Genomic DNA, 27,220 nt, shown 5'->3' with positions numbered 1-27,220 from the left:
GGCAATTGCAGTGCTGACTCCTTTAACATTAGTATCAGGACCAAAATTATATGTCTGATCTTGGGGCATTCAACCTTAGCTAGACTGCTGAATTAAATATCCAATCTGGAGCAGTTTTGTACTGTAGATTCAACCACTATGAGCTTTATTGAAACTGACAGAACAGAAAGACAGACAAACAGACAGATTAATTGCTTGTGTCTTCTGAGAGCTGAATCTCCGGAAGTGGTAGAAACAAGTGCTTCTGAATGATCTTGTATATTGTGCTACCTTATTCTCGTGTGAGGCACTGAACACACATCTTTAAATAAGATGAACTGACCTTAGCATATTAGCTACTTCTAGACAAGTTTTTTTTAAAATATATAATTAGAACTAAATCCAGAGTGAAAATCTATTTTAATTCTGTGCATACTTCTTAACAGAATCAGAAGTGGGAATTTGATGTATCGAATGGCACTCAGCATCAGTGCTCCTACACAGAAGATTGTTTACATCTGAACTGTGAAGACGGAAAACTTACAGAGACCTGACTGCCTACTTGAATGCCAAGTCATCTTTATAGCCAGCAAATCTATTTTTATATATATGCTGAGCTGTACTCTGTCACATACAAATGCTGATTGTGAATTGCTTGTCGCTGCTTCTTTGGATCCTGTTTGATGAGGGTCTTTTAACACCTCTGCAATCGCTGTCACCAAGGACTTCAGGACGCATAGACAGTGACCAAATAATTGATCTGTCAGGAGATGGAGCTCCTATGCTCCAACGTGTTAGACGTGGCTGGATCTGGAACCAGTTCTTTGTGCTGGAAGAATATATGGGGTCAGAACCCCAATATGTGGGAAAGGTAAAATATTTTACTTTATTTTTCAATCAAATGCATATTACTTACTACTTATGAGCTATTACTTATTTTGTATGATCAATAGTACTTGCTTGGCATACTTCTTTAAAGTTCTAATAATATTTATTTTATACAATCACAGTTCATTTCACAGTTGTTTTATTTCTTGCATTTTGCACACAGACAATGAAATGCAATGTAGTGAATGATCACAAAATATTTTCTCATGCACTCTGTTGTCAAAATATTAAGTAAGTGTTTCATTTGGATGTAATGGGATTTAAAATGCAGGTCAGGCCAATAGCACATAGGGTAACATGCTCTAATATACAGGTGCTCTCAGTTATGCAATAAAATGATTACAGAATCACCAGAAATTATTTTCATTGGTGGTTGATTATATAATTGAGTGTTAAGTGTGTGTTTGAACAAGGTTAGCCCACAGACAAATAACCCAACACACGTTTTAGACCCCACTATTATTTCTAAATTATGTATTTATCATTTTAATACTCCCTCTACATCACTTATTTCAATATTTTATCTGTTGTAGTTCTATTCCTTGAACCATGTCTTTGTCCCACCATTCATTTAGAAACTGTCAGCAAGTGCCACAATACATTATCGTCAATGACAAAGCAGAAAGAGCAAGTTTTAAATGCAACCTTTTCTTATCTTTCTTTTTTATCTGTTGTTTAACATTTAGAAAAAAAAAGTGGAGTAAATATTTAACCTGAATCAGAATTCTTCTAGGGACCCTGAAGCACGTTTTGCAAATTTTCATGTCTTCGGTAACAGCTGTGTCACATTTGTCGGGTATCGTTTTGGAAAAAGGATGCCATGCCTGTTCTTGTAGGGAAAGCTTATCTTTGCTTCAGCTCACATATCTACAGTATGTAGTTATAATAAGAAGATGCATAATAATAATCATTGAAGCACTTCATAGAGTGTACTGTAAAGTGAATTGACTATTTAAATGTTTGAATTTAATATTTTCTGGGCGAAGTGGAGCAGCCAATTGTGAACAGCAGTGTCCCACAAACAGTCGTGGATTGAGTGACCAAATTATTTTTTGGACAAGTTTAGTTGGCAAGTTGAACTGGAACAATACTACCAAACATACCAAATTGCGTTTAGATTTGTTTAGGCATTGAAATTCTTCTTTTTGTCTCTGTACCAGCAATTCACTGAACTGAGTCCCTCCCTTTCCCTCCACCTACGGTTTGTTTGTAACCATCACTGTGATATCTTAGTACCTCCACTCGCCCTCATCACAACATTAACACAGGTACCTTTTTTAGTTTTAAGATAACAATTCCAACGATCACAAATCTAGCGTACCATTTAAGAGGGGAGAAAATAGGTTATGTGATGTGATACATCACAGGATGAGTGTGTCAGCCTGATGTAGCTTGTAGCGCTAATGCCTCTGAGTCAGAAGGTTGTGGGTTCAAGGCCAACATTGTGACTTTGAACTCATATAATCTAGGCTGATACTCCAACACAGTACAGGTGGTTGCTGCTTGTTGGAGGTGCCATCCTCAGATAACATCTTAAACCATCCCATCTGCATGGAGAATGTCAACTCAATGTGGATTAGATGAAAACTTTCCCCTTCAGTTTCAGCCTTTGTTGCCTCACTTTCCACTCTGACATTCCTCAGCCTTCCTGGACTCTCTCAAATATCCTGACTGGTGCGCAACTTTGGCATCCAATCTGATCCCCAGCTTCTTTACTCCCTCACATCTGGCCCCTTACCAAGCCTGTCTTCCTTCATCTCCACCACATCGCCCACCTCCATTTCTATCTCACACCCAATAGCGTTGAAATACCTATTCACATCTTCATCATATTCCACTTAGACTTTTTCAATGCATTCCTCGCTGATCTACCGAGCTCCACTGTTCACCAGTGGCAACCCATTCAAAACTCCACTATCCGAATTCGCACCCGCATCAAACTTTGCACACTTATCAAACCAGTTCTCATCTATCTCTAATTAATCCCTGTCCCATAGCAGATTGAATTCAAGGTCTTCACCCTCACCTATAAATCCAGGTGAAAACTCCCTTCAACTCCCTGACCCAATTATCTCTCTAACCTTCCCGCAAACTTACTCCTCCACTCTCCCCTCCGCTCAGCTAGTTCGGGCTTGTTGTGCACTCCTTCCCTTTCCATGCCAGCATAGGTGGGTGAGCCTTCAATTACTACACCCCTAATCTCTAGAACTCCCTCTACCACCCAGTCTCACCCTCACTCTCTCATTTTATCTTTTTACCCTTCTTAAATCCTACCTCTTTGAATAGACTTATCACTATCTCCACCTCCTCTCTCTCCCATCACCCTTGTGCAGCATCCATCCCTGTCTCTCCAAGGCGTTACCATATATATACATATGTATAATTGTTTTTGTTGCTTACCTCAAAGATCCTATGCCAGTATCTGAAAGAGAAAGGAATATCTTCCAGCATCCTAGCTAGACGTTCTCCAAATAAAATTGAAATCATTCATTTCACAGCTATTCGTGGGACATCTGCTGTGCAAATTGGCTGCTGAGTTTGACGACTCAATGCACACAGTCACTACACTATACGGTACATCCTGGGCAGTGCTCTGAGGCTTATTATATCAAAAGCAAAGATCACTCTTATAATACACATCACTTTCCCTCCCCATGACATTGAATTAAAATGAACTTAATGATTTTTACAAACAGTTAGGAATTGTGAAGTCATCCACTATGCATCCAAATATAACAAAACAGAATATTTTCTAAATGGTGAGAAACTAAGAAATGCAGAGGAGCAAAGGAATTTGGGTATAAACGTACACAAATCACTAAACTCCAACTCACTGGAACAAAAAGTTATCAAAAAGGCTAATGGGATGTTGGCCTTTATCTCAAGAGCATGGAATGTAAAGTAGAGGAAATGATGCTTCAACTGTATAGAGCCTTGGTCAGACCCCATCTGGAGTACTTAGTTCAGTTTTGGGCACCGTACCTCAGGAAGGATATATTAGCGCTGGAGGGGGTGCAGCACAGATTCACCAGAATACTACTGGGTCTTAAGGGGTTAAATTATGAGGAGAGGTTGCATAAACTCAGTCTGTATTCCCTTGAGTTTAGAAGGTTGAGGGGTGATCTGATTGAGGTTTTTAAAATAATAAAGGGATTCGATAAGGTAGATACGGAGAAGCTATTTCCTCTGGTGGGGGAATCCAGAACAAGGGGGCATAATCTTAATATTAGAGCTGGGCCATTTAGGTGTGAAATCAGGAGGCAGTTTTTCACCCAAAGGGTAGTGAAAATCTGTAACTCTCCCCCCTAAAAGGCAGTTGATGCTGGATCCATTTACATTTTCAAGACTGAGGTGGATAGATATGTGTTAGTTCAGGGCATCAAGGGATATGGAGCAAGGGCGAGTAATTGTAGTTGAAGTACAGATCAGCCATGATCTTATAGAATGGCGGAACAGGCTCTGGGCCTGAATGGTCTACTCCTGTGTCTACGTTACTATTTAAGTTTGTCACTTGTCATTTATCCAACCACACTACCTTCAACAGTGTAGGTGATTCACTCTCTATCTTGGTGCCACAATTGGTTTACTAAAAACAGTGCTGGTATCAAATATACTTCTCGACGATCTTATGTTTTATGATCAGCAATTTGAAAAAGAAAATCCTCTCCTGCTAAGCATGACTTCCTTGTTGTGGTGGCCACTGGCTTTGTCTCTCACAGGCTATCAAATCATCTAATGTTGCAGCACAGATACAGGTTTTTCAACCCATCAAGTCTGTGTTGGAATGTTTTTGTGCATGAGCCTCCTCAACTAATCATACTCTCCTGGTCGCTCCCCAAATCCTATAATATTCCTCTTTCTAATTTATTTTAACAAATGTATCTAATTCTCTTTTAAATAAAATTAAGGACTCTACTTCAACAAACTAATGAGAGTGTTGCTATCCCTAGTGGTATAAATCTTATGTTCAGTTTATGTTAAACTCTTTCTTATGCAGTTACACATAGAGCATACGATAGTCCAGGGTGTAATCTTAGACTGCAGCGACCCGGGAAGCTAAGTGTTTCACTTGGGTTACAGATAAAATCAATGAGTGATTCCTAGATTGTCCTCAATACATGGCACAGATTAGCTGCTTTATTTACCTGCACATCCCAACATTCTTTCTATATACAAATTTTTTTCAAATTTATTTCCAAATCACCATCCCATTCTTTCACTGTGCTATGAATTTTCGGTCCTGTCTGCCTTGTGATTCAGGTGGATGTAAAGGGACTGTACTTCCATTGATATTTTTTCAAATAAATAACTTGCAATTTCTTCCTCAACTGAAATTCATCCAAATTCAAATGATTTGGTTCTGCAGCTTATTGTGGATTGTGGAACAATGCTGTGGATTAGTTTGCTGTGTTTGCTGACATAATAACATTCACTACATTTTCTAAAGTGCACTGAGATATTTATATTAATGTGAAAGGCGTTACTACATAAATCCAAGTTGTAGCTGTACTGATCTGGGTGAGATTGCTTATCTTATTTTGTGTTGGTTAGTAAACATCTGAATATCATCTCATAACAGCTGGGAAGATAATAAGGTACAATTGCCCACAACATTGTTAAATTGATCAGCAACTGGAAATTCACCTTTAGCTTTATCTCTGACACGGTAATGGGAAAGCTTACTGTACAATATAAAACTGATTCACAAGATTCAGAAGGTCTGAGGTTCAATCTCTGACCTCTACTTATTTAGATGATTGTTTTAGCTGATTGATCCAGTCCTTTGGATGAGCTATTAAATCAAGGTCTTGTCTGCCTATTCAAGTGGATGTTTAAGATCCCTTGGCACCACTTAAAAACAGAAGGGAGTTTCTCCCAGTGTGTTCGTCAATAATCTGGCAGATAAAATTGGCCATTCACTTTGTGGCTGTTTTGGGGTCATTATTATGTACAAAGTCACTGCCACATTTGTCTACAAACTACATAGTCACTACACTTTGCAGTAAAATCCTGTGATGCACTTTGACACACCTTCCAAATGTGATAAGGCTCAATATTAAATGCAACGAATATTGGATTTTTAACTCATTCAGTGGTAGGGAGGGAACAACAAACCACCTTTCCTGCTTCTGATCTCTATTTAGTGGCTATATATTTATATATATATTTATGTGTGAAGGTGGGGGTCAGAACAGGACTGGGCACAACTGTGATGAGCCTACGGTTGAATAGCCTCACAATGTCAATACTCACACATAAACTACCCAGGTACGAGTGGGTATATGTTGCTCAATATGAGCAGTGTAGTGTGGATGAACACCCTTAGCAAAGAAAGATCGAACATTTGAAAATTTGAGGGGGCAAAAAGAAATAGATTTACTTAGTAAATAAATTCCACCCTTTGCTATGTAACCGGAGATTACTTGCCTGTGCTGTACAAGCAACAATGAAAGAAAGGATTTGTGTATGTTGGGGGCGGGAGAACCACTGTTTTGATCGTGATACAGAATCATGGCAATATTCAGGGCACAATCATGCCCACAAATAATAGTGATACATTATATATATATGACATATAATATATACTCTATATTGTATAAGCCGATTGAAGCACTCATTCCCTGAGAAGTTTAGTAGCCCAAACATTTAATTTCTGACCAGGAACACTGTGTAGTTGAGATGCAGGATAATGGTGGGTTCTCAGTCAGGCCACTAGATGGAGATCTGAACAAAAACAAGGGAGGTGAGAGGAAGAGCGAACAACATTCTTGATCTTCCCTTATTCAAATAAGGGGAGAAGGTCGGGAAAAGGAGAATATCCAATATGTAAAAAGCAAATTCTCTATAAAATAGAAATAAATGATCTTTCTTAATTATTTATTATTATATTTCTGCACAGTACATTTAATTCTCCTTTTATATTAAAAAAATCCCTAATTTGTTGTAGTGCCTTTCACGTCGGAAGGACATATCATAGTGCTATACTGTAAAGTGTAGTGACTGTGTGGTTGGTAGGCAAACACAGCAGCCAATTTGTGCATAGCAATGTCCCACAAATAGCCATGAAGTGAATTGCCATTTTTATTTCTGGCATTGATGGCCAGGACACAGGGATAAACAGAGGCTCTCCTGCTTGGCTCCTGTCTGCACATCCTCACCTCAGGCTTCAACCTGCAAGGATGCACACACTAACTTGTTGAGCCAGTGTGGAACCTCTGTGCCTTGTCTGACTCCCATCTTCTTTTAAACCCCCCAGTCCATACTCCAACCTGCTCAGCTTTCCTCCACCTCTGAAATATCACCTATCTTCGCAAGAACCTACTTCTTTCCTAGGGCTGCTGAGACCCTCACCCATATATTTATCCGTCTAGGCTTGACTACAGCAATGCTCTCCTCACCAGACTGCCCAGCTCTTCCCTAAATAAGCTGCAGGATGTTCATAACTCTGTAGCTCATGCCCTTTTCCACACTAGGCTCCATAAGCCTATCACCCTCATCCTTGCTCAGCTCCATTGGCTTCTCATTCCCCAGGGCACCTAGTTCAAGATACTGGTCATAACATTCAAAGTACTTTATGGTCTCATCCAGCCCTCCCTCTGTGATCTCCTCAAAGCATAAAAACCTGCCTGTTCCCACCACATATCTGCTTCATATCTCCCCCGCCCCCACCCAATCGGAGTCGTGGAGTCCCTCGGATGACTGACTCTCTCCCTCACCTTGTTCAGGGTCTGTCTCAAGTCAAATCCTTTTCTTTCGATCATCTTTTCCTTCCCACACCCCTCAGCTCCACCCTAACCCACCACCTTGACCCCGAGTGTCCAGACAATATTGTTAAGCCCCATGGGACGTCATCCTGAATTGAAAGACGCTATATAAGTGTAAATTTGTATTAAACATCCCCACCATCCATTGTTCTATTAGATTTTTAATCAGTCGATAGTTGAATTTGTTTTGCATGCTGATGAAATAAGATGTCATTATTAATGTACAAATAAACCATAATTATAGAACATATTATTCAGTTATCATTATAATCTGAGAGCCAGTAGTAATGAACACCAAGAATAAGAATTAGCTGTTCAGCTCTGATCTGAATGAAAGATGTTTTTCACATTACCTGTGTTGTGAATTAGATCTCTACAAATTTATTTAGACTGTACAGCACCAAAACAGGCCATTTGGCCAAACTCGTCCGTTCTGATCTTTATACTCCACAGGAGCCACAGGCACTTCCCTATTCTCCTTCCCTCATGTATAATTTATCCCCTGAATTATAGGTTGGCTGAATGCAATAATTATGCATAATAATGCCAAGTATAACAATCTGGAACGAAATAAATGCTGATTCCAAAGGAATCGCCTGCCCTTCAGCAGTAGATCAATACTAAGGTTGTTCTGCTGGTCAAGCGGTTTAACATCAGCAATGCAGGGTTGAATTTCAACCTGATGTAGTGTTCAGACATGAACTTATCTCAGGGCCCACAATTTCTCTATATCATATGCATGCAGATGGGGCACACAGCGAGTTCCGTGTCTTAACTTTGGCATCAGGAGCTGGTGCCAAGTAGAAGCCAGGCACTTCCCTCAGGGAACACAAAATGAAAATCCCAAAGCCTGCGATCATGGATTGCTGTCCTGCAATTACTGGCACCTATCCACAGTGCAACATTCACAGATGCTGCCATCAGATCTCCAATCTGTCAACTTGGCCAGGAAGGTGCCTGCTTTGGAGAGACTCTGAATGGCAATGGAGAAAACACATAAATAAAACATCATCTCTAAATAAAAATAATAATAAATAACATGCATTATTTCTTTCACCATTTTAACCCAGTTATTGATGTTTTTACAAGCCAGACTAAGATTTGGTTGACAAGTAGACATCAAAGCTTGTTGACAGATTTTGAATTTGGAGGTAGTGTGAGCATTCTATAATCTCCTTTAATACTACAGCGTTTATACAGATGTGCTCTATAATGCTCATTGAAATATCTCTGCCAGAATTTCATTCATGAGCATTGTTAGGTGGTGCCTGCAGCAGCTGATAAGTTCACATTCAGGTTAATGTTATTAATTTACAAAGTCATTTCTTATTGTTATTTATTCTACTGTAATGATAATTGAGTACATATTTTGTTTACAGAATAAACTTGCCAAAAACATGCCAATTTATTATTTATTCTTACTATGATCAACAAAGTCCCAGATAAATTTGGTCATTCACTTCATAGCTCTTTGTAAGACATAACTGCATGTTAACTGGCTGCAGTTTGTCTACAAATGCAGTCTCTGCAGTTCATAATAATTCCTGCACTATGAGATATCTCAACGACATGGTGGAGTGCTATATTAAATGCAAGGATGATTATTTTGTTGTATATAACACATGCACTCACACATACACACACAACCACATGCATTCTGCTTTAGAATGTGAATATATTTTGCCAGAATTAAGCTTTTAGTCTTCATAACAGTGTTTTTTGTCCAAGTTGAGAACAGATGAGAGAAAATGGGATGACAATCTGTTCCTACTTAAAATATAATGTGACCACTTAATATTGGGGCATGCATGGGTTAGAATGCATTGCTTTTTACCTCTGGGACCAGTGTTTATGTCTCATCTAGAATGGTAGAACCAAAGTATTCTTTCTCTCAGATGCCTAGAGGGAGTCTAAGTGAAATTAGTTCAGGCAGATTCAATCCCACTGGGTGCAAGTCTATACTGCAAACTGCCCACAATTTGGCACTTAATTGATAATAAATTAGCAATCTTGTTCAGAGAGATTACAGAGATGGCTGGTGTGCATAATAGAACTGTTATACTTGTGCAGCAGCCAGTGTGCTGATCTTGTGGTTGAATTGAGCTGGAGTAAAACGATCTTTGTTTCAAAGTATGAAAATGTTCTAGTCTCCAGGTCAAATATCCCAAACCTTATCATGAGCACAAAAGTTAACCTCTACCCCCAAAATGTTTAAAAATATAAGGGTGAAAAATGTGGTTTGTGAACCAATCTGGGAATCTCCATTCTTTTTTAACTCGTGTAAAGTTGGCATTCAACAAACCGGCACTAAAATGCAGGGATCAGTGTGATGGCAGGAACACAGACATTGCCAGCAAAAGTAACTAGCTTTTGAATGAAATCAATTAAATAAAGTTGAGGCGTGTTGGAGGGTGGGGGGAAGTTCCCATAACAGGCATCGACTGGGCATCTCCATGAGTGGATTGTCACATGTTTGTTAACCATTATATCGCAAATGGCTCTTTTCACCCAATAAAATATTTGCAGATAACTGAAGTGTAGTCAAATAAAACATGGTATTGAGTGCCATTGGAATTTTGTGAAAGAATGACCTATTTGTGAACATCGGTCTTGTGTTGTGCGCCACTGTAATGTGATTGTCGTTGATAAAACATGACAAATAACTTTAATTCCTGTGTTAACTGCATTGTTAACACAGGCACTGACAATATCACCATACAAGGATGCACACTTCACCTTACTAAGCCAATCCGGAACCTTTGTGTCTTGTTTGACCCTCAATTAATCTTTCTACATCAATGCCATGTCCCGCTCTGCCTTCCGCCACCTCCGCAACATTGCCCGGCTATGCTACTGTCTCACACCGCAGGCCGCCGAGACCCTCATGCATGCATTCATAACATCCAGGCACAACTACACAAAGTCCCTGCTTGTCAGCCTCCCCAACTCCTCACTCCACATGCTCCAGATCATCCAGAACTCTGCAGCTCTTGTCCACACCAGGCTTCATGACCCTATCACCCCCATACTCGCTTGACTCTACTGGCTTCCCATCATACGGAGGATACATTTCAAGATCCTGGTCCTCACCTTCAAAGCCCTCCATGGCCTTGCTTCCCCCTACCTCTGCGACCTCCTAAGCCCCTACCAACCTACACTCTCCCTCTGCTCAGCAGGTTCCAGCCTGCTTCACGTCCCCCACCTCGCCCGCCCCACCATTGGCGGGCGGGCCTTCTGCCGATCTGCTCCCACCCTCTGGAAATCCATCCGGCCGACCCCCCACTTTGTTCCCTCCCTTGCCTCTTTCAAGACTCATCTCAAGACCCTCCTCTTTGACCATGTCTTCGGTCACCCTCCTTCCCTCCAGCTCTCCACCCTCCCCTAACCCGACCTACGGCTCAGGTCCGAAACATTGATTGTCCAATGCCTTGGGACATCCTCCCGACATAATGGGCACTCAAATTTTATTTTGTTGCTGTTGTTCAGAGTTCCATAAGAATAACAAACATGCACCATACTTGCAGTTACCAAGTCTAATAACATTTTGTTGAGAAACACTTACAGATATAAACAAACACATTGGGATTTCTATATTTTTGCCCACAAAATATACAGTCAATTCACTTTATAGTATATTTTGTGAAGTGCTTTGAGATGTTTCAAAGACGTGATAAGGTGCTTTATCAAATGCAAGAATTATTATTATTACCATCTGATCTCCTTTTGCAATTCAAAACATTTTAAAATGCACCAAATGGAAACATGCAAGTGGTCTAGGACTGTTCCATTGAAGGGTCTTTGTTAGTTTTGATGAGTTTTCTGCTAGGAGCCACTTAGCTAAAACTCCACTCAAACATTGTCATCCTTGTCACTGAATATATTTTTTATTATAGCAGACACCTTATCCCTTGCAGCATGAAGACTCTTGCACTGGACTTGATTGACAATTCAATGGTGCTACATCAGCAACTGCATCACTGTAGTTTTCTCCCTCTAAATTATTCACGAACCACTCATCACAAACTGTCTTTCAAAACAATATTTCTTTGAATTAACTGTTTGACATAGCATCATATTAAAACATTTCAGAGAATTATTGACCCAAAAAGGCAATGAAATCATATTTCTTCTTATTTGACTTTTTCCCCCTATCTTTCTTTAATTTGGACCTAATTCTTATGTCTGATATAGTGCTTTTCATGTTGGTAAGACATTTCAAAGAGCTTCACAGAATACATCGTAAAGAATAGTGTAAGAGTATTGTTTCAGGTGAACACGGCAGCCAATGTGCACACAGCAATTTTACACAAATAGCCATGAGGTGAATGACCAATTTTATTTGTGGGATTGTTGGCCAGGACACTGGGAGAAACAATTCCTTTCCGAGTAGTAATTTCATATCATTAACTTAACTGACCACGTTTGCATCTTTAAATTTCCTGTTTGTGGGCTTGCTTCACCACTATATAAATACTTGGGGATGCCTTCCTGACCTGAAAGACACTATATAAATGTAAATTTGAATCATATCTTCAATGGATCTTCTTTACAGATGGAATAAATAACTGACTGCGATATCCATTGGAACCATAGCTTACAGGACATAGTCACACATTTGCAAATACTAAATGTATTAATAAGTGGGATGGCACGAGCAAAAATTGATTATCCGATGATCTGAACATTGGGTTAGTTCTCTATTACAGTCTTTAAATTGCATTTCACGTGTTTTCTTTGAAAACCACACTTATTATTGCAGAGAACCATCTTTTCCAATTTTCTTTTTAGACTTCCAGAGCATCGTGGATTTTTTGTTTGGAAATGCAAAGTCTACAGTTCTTCAAATAGTTCTGAGAGAAGTCAACAAAGAAACGGTTATTTGTAGTGTTTCAATTTGATTTTATAGTCCAAATTGTTAAATATCTAATTTTTAAAGGTTATCATTGCAACTAAAGGGATGATCAAGGAAATAGCAGTGTAAGAAGCATGTGAAAGGGAAGAATTCCCAGCTCATAAAGTGAATCTACTGCAGGGAATCCTTTTAGAGCAGAGTTCTCATGTGTCAGTATAACATACATAAGGTTTTTTGGAAGAGATTCAGTTTACGTTCTCATGAACTTTTTACAGCAAGTTAACATTACTACTTTTCTGTTGTGAGCTTTTTAACCATTATATTTGCTGCCTACAAGATAAATAGTGGCTAAATTTTACATTTTACAGTAAATCCAGTGAAGTGCTTTGAGATGTCCTACTGATGTGAAAAATGTATATTAAATGCAAGGATTACTCTTATTATGTTGTTGTTTTACCATTATTCTGTAAATAATAGTTTGCTTTCTCTCTGTTTTCCTAGTTGCATTCTGACTTGGATAATGGTGATGGTGCTGTAAAGTACACCCTCTTGGGTCAAGGAGCTGGCACCATTTTCACCATTGATGAGATAACAGGAGATATTCATGCTATCAGGAGCCTGAACCGTGAAGAAAAGTCTTACTATGTTCTAAGTGCACAGGCTGTGGACACAGAGACAAGTAAACCTCTGGAGCCTCAATCTGAGTTCATCATCAAGGTTCAGGATATTAATGATAATGAGCCAAAGTTTCTCGATGGACCCTATACTGCCAGTGTTCCTGAAATGTCTCCAGCAGGTAAATGCAGCACATTTCAATCTCCGAATTCTACTTTTATGGTACCTCATGCCTATTTGTTGAATGTTGCTGTGTGCTAAATGGTTGTGTGCCTAAAAAAAATCACTGTATACTTACAGTAATTAGCTTTGAGACAATTTCTGCGATAAGGTGTTCTAAAAATGCTTTTTTTGGTTCTCTTAGTTTAACTTTGCTTCAGCTTTATCCAGATCAAATGGCCAAGCTAGCAAGTGTGAGGAAAACTAAATATTTAATTTCATGAAATTTAAGGCTGATGACCTGATTATTCTAGACACCATACTAGACTGCCAGAGTGAGATGAGAAAGTGCTGTCATTCCTGCTCAGCTCTTCCTTCTCGGAAAAGCCATTCAAATAACAAGTATTTTGAGGAGGACGGGGAGTGAAGAAATCAGCAGGTTGTGTCTTCCACAATGGTATATCTTCAGCTAATAAATAAATAATCAACGTAGCATTGACAGTGGCATCCTTAAAGTCCTTGTCTCAAACCGTTACATAGATTTACATAGACTGCACAGCATAGAAACAGGTCATTTAATCCATCCATTCCATATTGGTGTTTATACTCCACATGAGTCTCCACACAGTCTTTACTCCCTCCCACACTGCTCTATTCCCTTCGCCCTTGTGTGTATGTCTAGCTTGCTCTTAAATGCATGCCTTCCTTCTTAGTTTGAAAAAGACTTCAAAAAGTGCCTGTTACAGTTTAGCATCGTTTTTATTCCCAGCAGTCTCACAGCTGTTCTCTTTCGCGAGCATTTTGTCCCCACTATCTGGAATACTGTCTATGCTATGCCTTTACTATTTGAACAATAACACCATGTGCTACTAGTACTGCTTGCTTTTCCTCCATATTATCAAGTCTTTCTGAAACACAAATATTATGACACGGATCAGCAGTTTGTAATCTAAAGTAAACACTAGGTTTGCTTACATTGCTATTTGGAAATTGATACACACTCTCTAAATATTCACTGCACAGCATAATTAAACTGCAATAAAATCATCTTTTCAGGCTTCAAAAGGCTACGTTATCTATCCAGTGTCTCTCAGTGCTTTCAAGTGGTTCAGCTTCTGTATTGTTTCTTACCATTTATTAAGTGTTTATCTTTCTTCTGGCCTGTGATATTGGGTTCTAATTTGCAACATACATAACTTACAGTGCCAAATTGAGCCACCAAGATTGGTCTGACTATTGGATAAGGGTTGGAGATTTTGGAAAGCCACCAAGGTACAACAATACAATACAAAATTACATTTGTATAGCGCCTTTCATATCAGGAAGATGTCCTAAGGTGATAAACAGTCAAGGGTTTGCACCTGGGCAGGTGCAAGAGAGGTGGAGGGCAAGGGAGGTGGGGGTGGGAGGATGATCAAAGGCATGCTCAAAGAGGAAAGCCTTGAGATGGGCCTTGAAGGGGACGAGAGGGGATGAGGTGGAGGGGGTTGGGGATGGAGTTCCACAGGGAGGGGCCAGGAAACCTGAAGGTCTGCTCACCCATGGTCGGATGGACAGAACAGGGGACGTGGAACAGGCCTACCGTGCAGAGGGAGCGGGCAGGTTTGTATGGTTTTAGTAGGTCGCAGAGGTCGGGAGGAGCAAGACTGAGGAGGGCTTTATAAATCAGGATGAAGATCTTAAACTTGATCCTCTGGGAGATGGGAGGCTGGACAAGGGTGGGCTTGATTGGCTCACAGAGCTTTATGCAGAAGAAGCCACAAGCTGCAGAGTTCTGCATCTTGTGGAGGCAAGAATTGGGAAGTCCGACAAGCAGAGAATTAGGATAGTCAAACCTGAACACAATGAAAGAATGGATAAGGGTCTCAGCAGCCAGTGGGGAGAGGTAGTGGCGGAGGTGAGCAATGTTGCGGAGATGCGGCAAGGCAGAATAGATCATGTTCAGATGGGCAACAAAATGCCATAGAGTTAAGCAACATTTTGCCTTGGGCAACTCTTTCAATATCCAACCCTTTTTTGTATCTACAGTCAAACTAAGATTGAGGAGTGACGTAATAGAGCTCTTTAAAATTATGAGAGGGTTGATAGAGTCAATTGGAAAAATTATTTCCACTGGTCAGTAACTAGGAGAAGTGAATTTAAAACAGTAAACGATCAAATGGAAAGGTTAGGAGAAAGTATTTCATGTACAGATAGGCTACGGAATGCTGTGCTGACAAAAATCCATATTGGCCTTCAAGAGGGAACTAGACCAACATCTTAAACGTGTCAGCTGCAGAGTTACAGGGAAAGGGGTTTGAAATGATTGCTCTTGATGGAGCTGGCGTGGACCTAATGGGATGAATGGTCATCTTCTATGCCATGAATTTCTATGGTTCTATAGTTCTAATGCTCACCATCCTTTTTGATAATATTTGTGAGACCAAAAGTAACAAAATTCTCCTTGTCCACAGTATCAGCAGCTTCAGCCTGACTCAGCGGTAAAACTCATGAGTTTGAGTCAGATGGTTGTTAGTTCAATCCCCACGTGAGGACTTGGTATAAGCCTGACACTCCAATGCAGTGTTGAGTTGTCAGAGGTGCCGACGTGAAAAGCGCTATATCAAATGCAAGGATTATTATTATTATTATTATCCTTTGATCCCATCTGCCTATTTAGGTGGATGTTAAAGATTCATGGCACTATTCGAAAAGCAAAGGGAGTTTGTCCTGGTGTCCTGACCAACAATCCCCCGAATAAAATTGGTCACTCACTCCATGCTTGTTTGTGGGACATTGTTGTGCACAACTAGCTGCCATGTTTTGCCTATCAAATACATGGTCAATCCACTTTACAATATCCTGTGAAGCGATTTGAGACATATCAATGACATAATTAGGCACTATATCAAATGCAAGGTTTATTATTATTATTAATAAGTTACAGTACATGGTTTGCATATTGTCAAATAGGCATTGCTCCACAGATTACAATATTTACACTACTCCTCTTCGACCGTGCCTTTGGCCACCATCCTACCCTCCCTGCCCTCCACCCTCCCCGATCCTGACCCACAGTTTGGGTCCAAATGCCTGTCTGTCCAGCGCCTTGGGATATCCTCCCGATGTGAAAGGCACTATACAAATGTAATTTTATGTTGAATTGTACAATAAATAACAATAAAAAATTACATTTGTATAGCACCTTTCATGTCGGGAGCACGTCCCAAGGCTCTGGATAGTCAGGGATTTGGACCTGAGAATGTGTTTGGGATCAGAAGTGTTCGAGGGCAGGGAGGGTAAATGTAGGAGTGTGGCCAAAGGCGGTCGAAGAGGAGGTTCTTAAGACATGCCTTGAAGGAGGCAAGGGAGGGAGCGAGGCAAAGGTACTGAGGGATGGAGTTCCAATGGGTGGGAGTAGTGAGGCTGTAGGCCCGACCGGCAATAAATGATGTGGCGCTGGGCGGGGGATATGGAGCAGTCCAGAGTCTGCTGAGTGGAGAGAGCAGACAAGTTGATTGATGTTAGCAGGTCACACAGGTAGGAAGGAGCAAGGCCATGGAGGGAGTAGTTGAGAAGGCTGATAAGCAGGGAGTTGACTTAGTTAAGCCTGAATGTAATAAATGCATGGATGAGGGTTTCGGCAGCTTGAGGGAAGAGGCAATGGCAGAGTCAGGCGATGTTGCAGAAGTGGGTGAAGGTAGATTGGGGCATGGCAAGCACTTGGCTGCATCTAGAATTAAAACTAGCTTCAACATCTCAAAGATGTGATAATGTGGTATTTGTGGAGTCCTGTAGCTCAGTGGTTAGACCACTCGCTTTGCAAGCGAGAGACCTGAGTTCAATTCCAGGCAGGGCGAAACCTTGGGCAAGTTTCCTTACTCCACACGCCTAATAATAATCCCTCCAAAACTAAAAACAATAATAAATTGGTCATTTTCAATCTACGACTGTTTGTGGGACATTGCTGTGCGCAATTGGCTGCCGCGTTCGCCCACAAATATACAGTCAATTCAATTTACAGTCTACTCTGTGAAGCGCTTTGGGACGTCCTCCCGACGTGAAAAGCGCTATATCAAAATGCAAGGATTATTATTATTATTATTTCAAATACAAGGAAAATTATTCTTATTATATCAAGGTTATAGAAGCATTCAGTGCTTGCTTGATCCTCAATTGAAATTCGGTATACACCCAGTTGGATTTTGTTTTACAAAGGAGGACACTAAAACCTCTTTAACTATGCCTGCAGCCACCTCCCTCTTTCCTCTTCCTCTTCTTACTTGCTCGGTGTCCAACCCTGTCCTGCACATTTTATGTTGTGACAATATCCCACAACACTTTACAGTATTTTACTACAAAGTATAGTAACTGTGTATTTTGTAAGTGAATACAGTAGCCAATTTATATACAGCAATGTCCCACAAACAACCATGAAGTGAATAGCCAATTATATTTTGGGAGTTTGTTGGCCAGGAAACAGGGAGAAACTCCTTTCTCTTTTCGAATACTGCCTTGGGATCTTTAACGTTCACCTGAACGGGCAGAAAGGACTTTGGTTAACATCTCATACAAAGGACCGAATGCAAATATTGAACATAATGTTATATCATTTGTTTGAAGGGGACATAAATTTAACAAAATTACTAATTTGTTTGGTGCGAAATATATTTCTTCAAGCAGGAACATGTTAGATATGAACAACGACAGCTTGCACTTATAATTTATTAATCATCTGATTGTTCAGTTTAAGAAGAACACCCCTCCCCTGACCTTTGAAGTGGGCAAATCAGTATAATTCCTATCATGCACTCTCCAGGCATTTAACCCCTCAACAAAACCTACAAAAGTGTAAGGGACTTAAAAACAAATAAACTAGTACAAGGATAGGTAAATAAACTGGAGAATTATTCAAAATATATCAATTGAGAAGTTCCTAGCCACAGCTTTTGACGTCAGTTCATAGTATCATATAATTATAATAATAATAAATAATCTTCATTTGATGTACTGCCTTTAATATCATGACACAGTCTCAAACATTCACAGGATTTACTGAGAATTTCATAGGCAAATGTTTTGAAAGGAGCATTGAAAGGAGCCATTTCTGTCCACTTAGTCTAACCTGGGGATTTTCTCCACATGAGGCAACAAAGCTAATTTCACTCTCCTACTACCTCTCCAAGTACTATAAGCTTTTTTTCTACAAGCCTTTGAACTATAGTGCTCTTTTTTAAGTACCTATCTAATTTATTTTCAGAAGAAGCATTTCAATAGTAATGCAATGTAATAAAGTAATTCTTTAATTTTTATCCATATTTTCATTTCTTTAAAAAAAATTGCTGAATACAAAGGTAAAAGAATTTAACAGAGCAGACTGTATTATTCAAGGCGCACACAGGAACAGATTATGCTTTTCCAATTATTCTTGTTTCATTAAGTATTAACCGTTCTTCAATGGTAGCATTTGTCAGTCAGTAAAGCTACAGGAAAACCATGTATTGATGTACGCACATTCGACCCACAGCTATGGCAATATTTTCTAAGTATCCATCCAACTTGCTTAGGATATCCTCAATATTTAAACTAATTGGTATAAGCAACAGAGGACGAATGAATTACAAGGCAATTGAAAGGCAGATTTTCATCATAGAATCATAGAATTATAAAGCACAGAAGGAGGCGTTTCAGCCCATTGTGTCTGTGCTGGCTCTTGATCAACTGTGAAAGCATACGAATTGGGTGGTGCAGCCCTTTCATCACTGAGACCTGGATTCAAATTGATCTGAGCTGATGTAATGTACCTTTCTCTGCTTGCTGTAAGTGTCTGTAGGAAGATTAGTTTGAGCAATGTTTAACCGGTCCTGGTGGATGAAAGAGTTGAAAATTGTCTATCTTTCATCTCTAATTGGTACTCGACCAAGGCTCATACTCTGAGAGTGTGAGGATGGTTGATGTGGGAAAAGAATAAAAGTCCCAAAGCAGGAGATGCTATATTGAGGCTGAAGTTATTATATATATATAGGGGAGTTACAGGGTCACTTACACTGGATTTTACTTGTGCTATATCTGACCTGAGAATACTAGATAGTAGAACTGTATGAAAAGCTTTGACCCACTTTTATCACATACAAAACACCATCACCTCTACCTGATAGTTATGAGTAGATACGAAAGGAGGATGGAAGTGTGAAGGGTTGTCGAAATCCCAGTCAATGAAGTGAGTCTCAAAGTGAGCTTCAAAAATGGGGAGGGAGGTGTCAGTCAGATGCAGTTTCAAACAGAGGATTTTCTCCACATGAGACACCAAAGCTAATCCTACTTTCCTACTCTCTCTCTCTCCGTGTACTATAACCTACGCTTCTATAACCTTTTTAAATGTAGTCCTCTTTTTTAAGTATCAAATTCCCTTTCAAAACAAGCATTTCAACATTTAATACAATGTAATAATGTAACTTATATTTTTATCTTTTTTTCCATTCTTCTATAAATAGTGCTGAAGACAAAGGTAAAATGATTTTGTCTGAAAGTTCACATTTTATTACACATTGTAAACAAAGCAAATGCAAGCTGTTGCAAAACAAATATTTGTTAATAACTGTACGATTGACAGAATAAAATATGACAAGGTCATTTCCCTGTGTCAGATAAATTATTTACTCTGTTTATAGCAGAAAAATACTGATGTTGAAGTGTGTCAGGACATGCAAAAAGAGATACACAGAACCCAATTTAACATGACAGAAATTACATTTTACTGATTGAGTTAGGAAGAAATTAAATGGGGATAAAAATGTGATTCTTTCAAATCTGCATATAAATGGATTTGATTGCATGCCAATCGGATAGATCAAATTGTGACTCAAATTGCATGTTGCTAACATTTTAATAGTCACCTGATGGTGATAACGCCTACAGTCCCAAGCCTTTGTAAAATTGAAATTCTCAATAGATAGCTGGTGGTTCCATACTTGGCCGCTTGCCTGCCTTTTCAGTTGGAGAAATTGCATTAAATTGAAACAGCAACACAATGCGGAGAGGAGGAGAGTGGCAAGGATCATTTGCCGGTTGGCAAGAAATTGTTCTTTATGAAACACTGCTGCTATTTAAGGCAGTTGTTTATCTTTATGTTAATTGACCATAATATAGATTGCTCATTAGTTTATTCAGTTCCAACGCTTGGTGCAAAAATTACATGCAAATTATACACTTTTTTATATTTTCACCAACAAAGTAGAAACCTTTTCGTTTCCTTGCAGTTGCCTTCTGGCTTTGCTGATGACAGTTTTCCCAATAGCAGTGATACCTGGTTAAACAGGTTATCGAGGGTAATAGGCTGAAGTATAGTGTTGCGATTAAGTGTTTCATATTGTACGTTCCATCTGGTGTTATTTTTACTGGAAATCTTGTCTGGCAGCAAACAGAAAGATGTGTTGGTAGCAACTAAAATCTTCACGGTTTTATTCTGTGCAATTTTTCCTGCTCCATTCTGATCCTCCTGTCCCCCTGTCACTTCATAACAAATCAGCTCCTCCAATGTCACATGAAGTTAATTCAATGCATAGATTGAGTCAGTGATGTGTTAATTTCTACCAAATCAGCAATTAGAGCTACAATTAGATTTAAACGTGACTTGGTGGAAGGAATAAAATCACACATGGTTTCTGATCCTTTCTCTGTATGGGGGTGAAAGAGTGGAAAGATGGGCGTAGTGTTGTTATGTCAAGTTTGAAGAGATAATACCTGCCAAGGCATAATGGAAGAAATGATCTCCTGTGGTGTTGCAAACCTTCGCTAATTCCTGAAAGGCATAGATCAAAATAAGACCATTCAGATAAGTCCATCCAGTCCACTCCCTCCACAGCCACACAAAACCTGCCCCCACATTGATTTCAGCTCTTTCATGTTATTCCTTGAGAAGAAGTATCATATATATACTCTACTTACTATTTCACACCCAACACCACTGAAACACTTATTCATGCCTTTGGCACATCCTGCCTAAACGTATGCAATGCACTTGTTTCTGATCACCCTATTCCCAAGCTTGGGAGCAACCAAGCAATTCACAAACTACAACTCAGCCAGAACTTGCTGTCCCTTGTGATCAGCACCAAACTCCATCACCCATCATCTCAGTCCTTGCCAGTCTCCACTGGTTTCTTGTACCTCAAGCTGATTGATTTCAAGGTTCCCACCCTCACCTCCAAATCCTCTCCCTGGCATCTCCCTATTTCTCCAATCTTTTTCTGCTCTATTCATCTGCATTCCCCTCCGTTCAACAAACTTGGGCTTGCTGCACATCTCCAACTTCTCCAAACCACCAACACTGGCCAAGCCTTGAGTTCCTATGCCCCTAAGATTCCATCTCACCCAGTGTCTTTCTATCTTTATCTCCAGCTTCAAATCTTACCTCTTCAAACCTGCCTTTGACCATCTCCCCATCGCCCGCTCCCTTACACAGTGCCAACCTGTGTCTATAAAGCACTCTGTGACATTGGACTATGTGATATGTGCAACATAAATGTAATTTGTTGTTGTTGTCCTGTAGAAGTTTGTTAATGTTAAACTATAACCGGTAGTTGTGTTCATGAGGTCTCTGTTATTTGTTAGCATCTACATGACTGATAAATAATCTTAATTCTTGACTGATATTATGCCTTTTATGCTGTGATTATATCTCAAAGCACTTTACAGGATTTACTGCAATGTATAGTGAATATGCATTTTGTGGGTGAAAGTGGCAGCCATTTATTCACAGCAATACCTCATAGCCAGGAAGTGAATGATTAATTTTATTCAGGGAATTCTTAGCCAGGAACCCAGAGAAACTCCCCTTTTCTAATAGTGCCATGAAATCTTTAACATCCACCCAAACAAGCAGCCGTGACTTTAGTTTAACATCTCATCCAAAAGACTGCATCTCCACCAATGCAATGCAGCCCCAACACTGCATTGGAATGACAGATTAGACAATATGGGTTCAAAGTACAAATGTTTGTCTTGAATCCTCAACCTTCTAACTCAGAGGCGAGAGTACCTCCGACTGATCCAGGCTGACACTGGTCCATTGCTCATAATTTGAAAGATTATGACTTATAACTTCCTTCAAACTTTTTTTTCTGAAATGAACGTTTTAATCATTTCTCTTTATATAGAACTCTAAAATCAGGAATCATTCCGATTGTTCCTATCTGTTGCCTATATTTTACTCATTTGGTATCATATTTATTACCTGGCAGGTATTTCTATGTTGTTACTGAAGCTCAGTGTCCTCATTTTTTTTAATTACTGGAATCCTCATTACTGCTGACATTCTGTCCCATTCTTTATTCCCTATATTCTGTGAAATGCTTTGAGATGTCTCAAAGATGTGCTAAGACACTACATCAAATGCAAGGATTATTATTATTATTAGCCTCATCTCGCTAGCTGTGATTGGATTATACAGTCTTGTAACCAAGCATGTTTGAATCTGCGTTGGCGGCAAGTCACTGAGCATCAATGTTCCTATGTCCTTTTTTAGCAGCCAAAGTTCTGTGACTTCCTGGACTATCTTTACCATAATTGCATTCTGACTTTCAAATTTGACCTGATGGAAATCTACCTTGACTCCCATGTATCCTTCATTTAGTTGAAAAATATTATTTTTTGTTTCAAAATGTACTGGGCAGTTATGGGATGGTATGATTGGGATGAGTGACTACCAAGCACTGCTTGTATACACATCTCATTACCTCAATTTCATTCTTATTTGTCTTTGTTCCAGTGTTTCTATAATTTTTGTTCACAGATATTACAATAGTACCTTTTGACTGCATCTGATATAAATAGTGCTGGATCATCCTTTGCATGAATTCCTCTGCTGTGTATGATACAGTTAAATGAAAAAGTTATAGAAAATCTGTTCCCGACTTACAAAGAACGTAATGTGTACCATCAACTTACATTAATTGAATTGAACTGTATTATATCAAGTACTAGGTTCTTTATCTCTCTGGAGATAAAGATATGTAATCTTGTTGTTGTTTGGAAAATTATGACTAATACATCTGGAATTTTCCACCCTAATTCTTTTAATACCCTGAGGTGGAATCTATCAGGTCCTGGAGAGTTGTTTATCTTTAGTCCCATTATTTTCTCCATTACCATTTTTTATTTATATTATGTCCTGTTGGTACTTTTGTTTGGCTTATATTTGTACTGCTGTTAATTTGTCCTCTTCCTCTACGATGAAAACGGAAACAAAGTATTCATGCAACAATCCTGCCATTTCCTTATTGTCCATTATAATCTCAACTTCATTTGTCTTTTACATCTGTTTTTAACGGGCCCACATTCCCCTTTACCACTCTCTTTATCCTAATACATTTATTAAACCTTACTGTTGTCGTTGATATCCCTTGCAATTTTTTTTCTCATATTCCTTTTTTGCACCTCTTATTACTTTCTTTGTATCTCTTTGTTGCTTTTTATAAGTCTCCCAGTCTTCTTGAGATCCACTTTCTCTTGCATTGGTGTAAGACTGTTCTTATGTTATAAAATACAGATTTTTGTTGCTATAATTCAGCCCTTCTGGCATTACTAGATTTATTCATTTTTGTAGCATTTTACATTGTCCCAAATTTAGCAAAATATTAAATGCAGCCTTTAATTTTCAAGCAGGTTTTCTGTAGGTTAGTTTTAAGAACCACAGAAAAATTATCTCAAAGTAAAGACTGAATTCAATAATTCACAAATTCAGTTTGCTCCAAAATGTTACATAAATAGAGTTGAAATGATCGTGTTGTCCATCTTTTATTCCTCAAGTTTGTAATTCATTTACCGCAATACATGGCTCGGGGTATCTCAAAATTGTAACAATGAAAAAAATGCTTTACTATTATATGGATTATCCTCACATGAAATACAACAACAATTTGCATTTATGTTCTCCCCTTCACCTAGATAACATCTCAGAGAGCTTAAATACATTTATGTACCGCTATATAATGGCTCTAAGCTGATAGCCTGCTGAGAACCAACTTAAGAATATATTTCACCAATTTAATCATCCATTGTTCTGTATTTATACTTATATTCAGGATACACATAGATATTTTCACTCACATTTGTATCAGATGTAGTCCAAATGTGTTTGCCTTTGGGTTCCACTGCTGTTTTCACCACAGAAGCACTAAGCTTCCTTCTTTTGCTTTAGGGAAGAAACAATTCATCCTGTGGTTTTCTCCATAGCAGCTGTCAACACCATGGTTTAGTCCCCAACAGGAGATGAGCTTATGCGAGGTGGGACTGGTGCTTGAGAGCAATGAGGATGATTCCCTCATGTTAGAAGAATGAGCAACGTGCAATGATTAGACAAACTAGGGCTTTTCAGTCTTGAAAAGATACATCTCATAGGGACCTTATATAGGTGTATAAAATTTTAAAAGAAATTGAAAAAGTAACACAACATAAGAACATAAGAAATGGTAAATGCAAAAAGACCAAGGTCCATCATGTTAGGTCTCCACCATCCTGGAGGTCGCATGGATATATGTCCCGAACTGCTTATGTACTGTAGAAAGCTATCTAATCCGTGTTTGAAAGAATCAACACTTCAAATCAAGATCAATAGTACATCCAGATTAATAGTTTAGGAAGCACAAAGGCAGTACAAATTGCAAAGGCCAGTTTCAGGGCAAATGGAAGGTAGTTGAGAAATGATAGTTGAGGCCCGGTGTTGGACTCACTTTTAGTTTAAAAAAAGCTTGATGCTGTAATAGGAGTAAAGTAGGGTGAGTATTCTGTAAGGATGTGATCAAATAGTTCAAAGGACGTTTGTCCTTTTGATCTTGTTCTAGTGTTTCTCCTCCCCATTATTTTCAGATTTGACCTAGTGTAAATCTTCCTCAACTTCCTGCCTCCTTCATTTAGTTGAAAAATATTAATATTTCTTTGAATTGTTGAATCATCTGCGCAGTTATGGAATACTGTGATACTGCATTGGTGGGTGAGTGAAGCAAACTGTCTGTTTAGTGCACTATGTTATTGGGCTTGCACATAACAGTACATTGAGAATTATTATGGGCAAGCAAGCTACTGCTTTCCCAAAGAAAATAGCTGAGGTTTAGTCTTTTGAGGTTGGCATTAGGCCCTACTGTTTGTTTGAATAATTTACAACTAAGAGCTACCAACTTGTCATTTTCATAATGCTTTTATGTGTAAAAGGGAAAGAAGACACAAAGAGGAATTTGACTGATGTATAGAGGGGTACAGGAGGGGTGAAGAATTATGTGGAATATAAACACACAGACTAATTGGGCTGAATGGCCTGTTTCCGTACTGTGGTGTTCATTATAATCCTTTGTAATTCCCAACTTTGGAAGTGACTATTTTTTTAAGAGAAAAGATATTGTTGGACAGAATATATTTTCCCTCCCAAAGGGTAGACAATATAAGGAATCAGCTCCCAGATAAAGCACTTGATGAACAATAGCAACAACAAATTATAATTTTTATAGCACCTTTCACATCGGGAGGATATCCCAAGGCGCTGAAACACACGATGAAATCAATCAACATGTTTTGAAAATAATTCGATAAATATACTTTGAGGAAATTAATTGAGAAATATAAGGAAATAAATGGTCAGAGATAACAATAATGGCAATTTCAGAGAGAATCATAAACATTTACAGCACAGAAGGAGGCCATTCGGCCTATCAAGTCTATGCCATATCGCAGGGCAAGGTGCTCACTCAATCCCACTGCCCTGCCTTATCCCCACACCTCTTCAAGACTTTCTTTCATAATACACCATAATACAAACAGGCAAATGGCATCTTGGTTTAATATGCCCTCCAAAGCACAGCGGCTCAAATAATGCAACAGCCCTTCCCTGTTATAGCATTGCAGCAGACTTGAGTCCCAACATCCCAACATTTTGCTTGAACCCCATAGCATTTTTGACCTAGAGGCAAAAGTGCTTGATAATCCTCGGAAGGGAGAGGTGTACAGGAAAACAGTAGAGTACATTTTCTAGAAGAGGTTCGAATGCATGGGAAAGGAGAAGTACAATAACAGGATAGTTGTGGATGGATTATAGAAAGAGCTTGTATTTTTATTAGCATTTCTTGTTTCAGCCTTTCTCATTGTTCTTTTAATTGATGATAATAATAATGTTTAATATTAAAGTTATTCTTTCATACAGAAGGCCTGCACTGACGAATTTACTCTGTATTTGTGCAAATATTACTAGTTATGAGCTCTTCTTTTGCTTGTGAATACGCTGGAAGGAAATAGGAATATAATCTGTGAAATCTGTGATTGCTTTTTTTTAGGTGCCTTTGTGAGACAGGTGACAGCCACAGATGCTGATGACCCCACATATGGAAACAGTGCCAGAGTGGTGTACAGTATCCTGCATGGACAGCCCTACTTCTCTGTGGATCCCAAAACAGGTAGTTATTTATCCCTTTGGGATTAATATTACGTTATCTCAATGTTTATCCAAAAATACTTTTACTCAAAAACAAACTCAATAAGGAACAAGCCTGCTGCGATAATTATTTAGGAACTGTAAGCTGTCAGGCTACTAAGTGTATAAAATCAATCCAGCAGTCAACAGCAGGGGCTCCGTAATATCTGCAAGATATTTCAGAAAAATACAATGTCTTAAAGACCATGCTCAAATGTGAATGCATTGGAAGTTAAACATAGTCAGACAATGGCCACATTCTTTCACACCTCACACTTGAATAAGTCCTTTGAAACCCCAATGAACTTCAAGGATTTGCTAAGATCAAAGCCTTTTGTTCAGATGTGAGCAGACTCAGTGATATCAACCAAAGATATGGGATCAACTTCTCTGTGTTTATTGATGGCATCCAAATCTACTTTTCCTCCTTTGGCCTCGACCCCATGTTGACCAATTGTTCTGTCCTTCTGCTTGTCTGACATCAAGGCCCGGATGAGCGCCAAATTTCTGCAGCTGAATATGAAC

At 39.1% G+C, this 27,220-nt stretch overlaps 1 protein-coding gene across 4 annotated transcripts in view; it reads left to right on the top strand.

The window, feature by feature from the left end:
* The first annotated feature begins 616 nt into the window (after positions 1-616).
* LOC103179927 (cadherin-12) overlaps positions 617-27,220 on the top strand; it is a 115,649-nt gene continuing 89,045 nt past the window's right edge. For 2 of the 4 annotated variants that reach the window (XM_042331887.1, XM_042331888.1), the window contains exons 1-3: positions 713-850; positions 12,985-13,279; positions 26,559-26,678. In XM_042331887.1, the coding sequence (XP_042187821.1) occupies positions 761-850; positions 12,985-13,279; positions 26,559-26,678 (505 nt within the window). In that variant the 5' untranslated portion in view covers positions 713-760. Of the gene's footprint in view, positions 851-12,984; positions 13,280-26,558; positions 26,679-27,220 lie in introns of all 4 variants that reach the window. The other 2 variants (XM_007895462.2, XM_042331885.1) reach the window with 2 other exon arrangements.

The sequence above is a fragment of the Callorhinchus milii genome, unplaced genomic scaffold (assembly GCF_018977255.1).
Source record: "Callorhinchus milii isolate IMCB2004 unplaced genomic scaffold, IMCB_Cmil_1.0 Scaffold2, whole genome shotgun sequence".
NCBI lineage: Eukaryota > Metazoa > Chordata > Chondrichthyes > Chimaeriformes > Callorhinchidae > Callorhinchus > Callorhinchus milii.
Note: the sequence above shows the minus strand (reverse complement) of the source record. Positions and strands in the feature narration are given on the sequence as shown.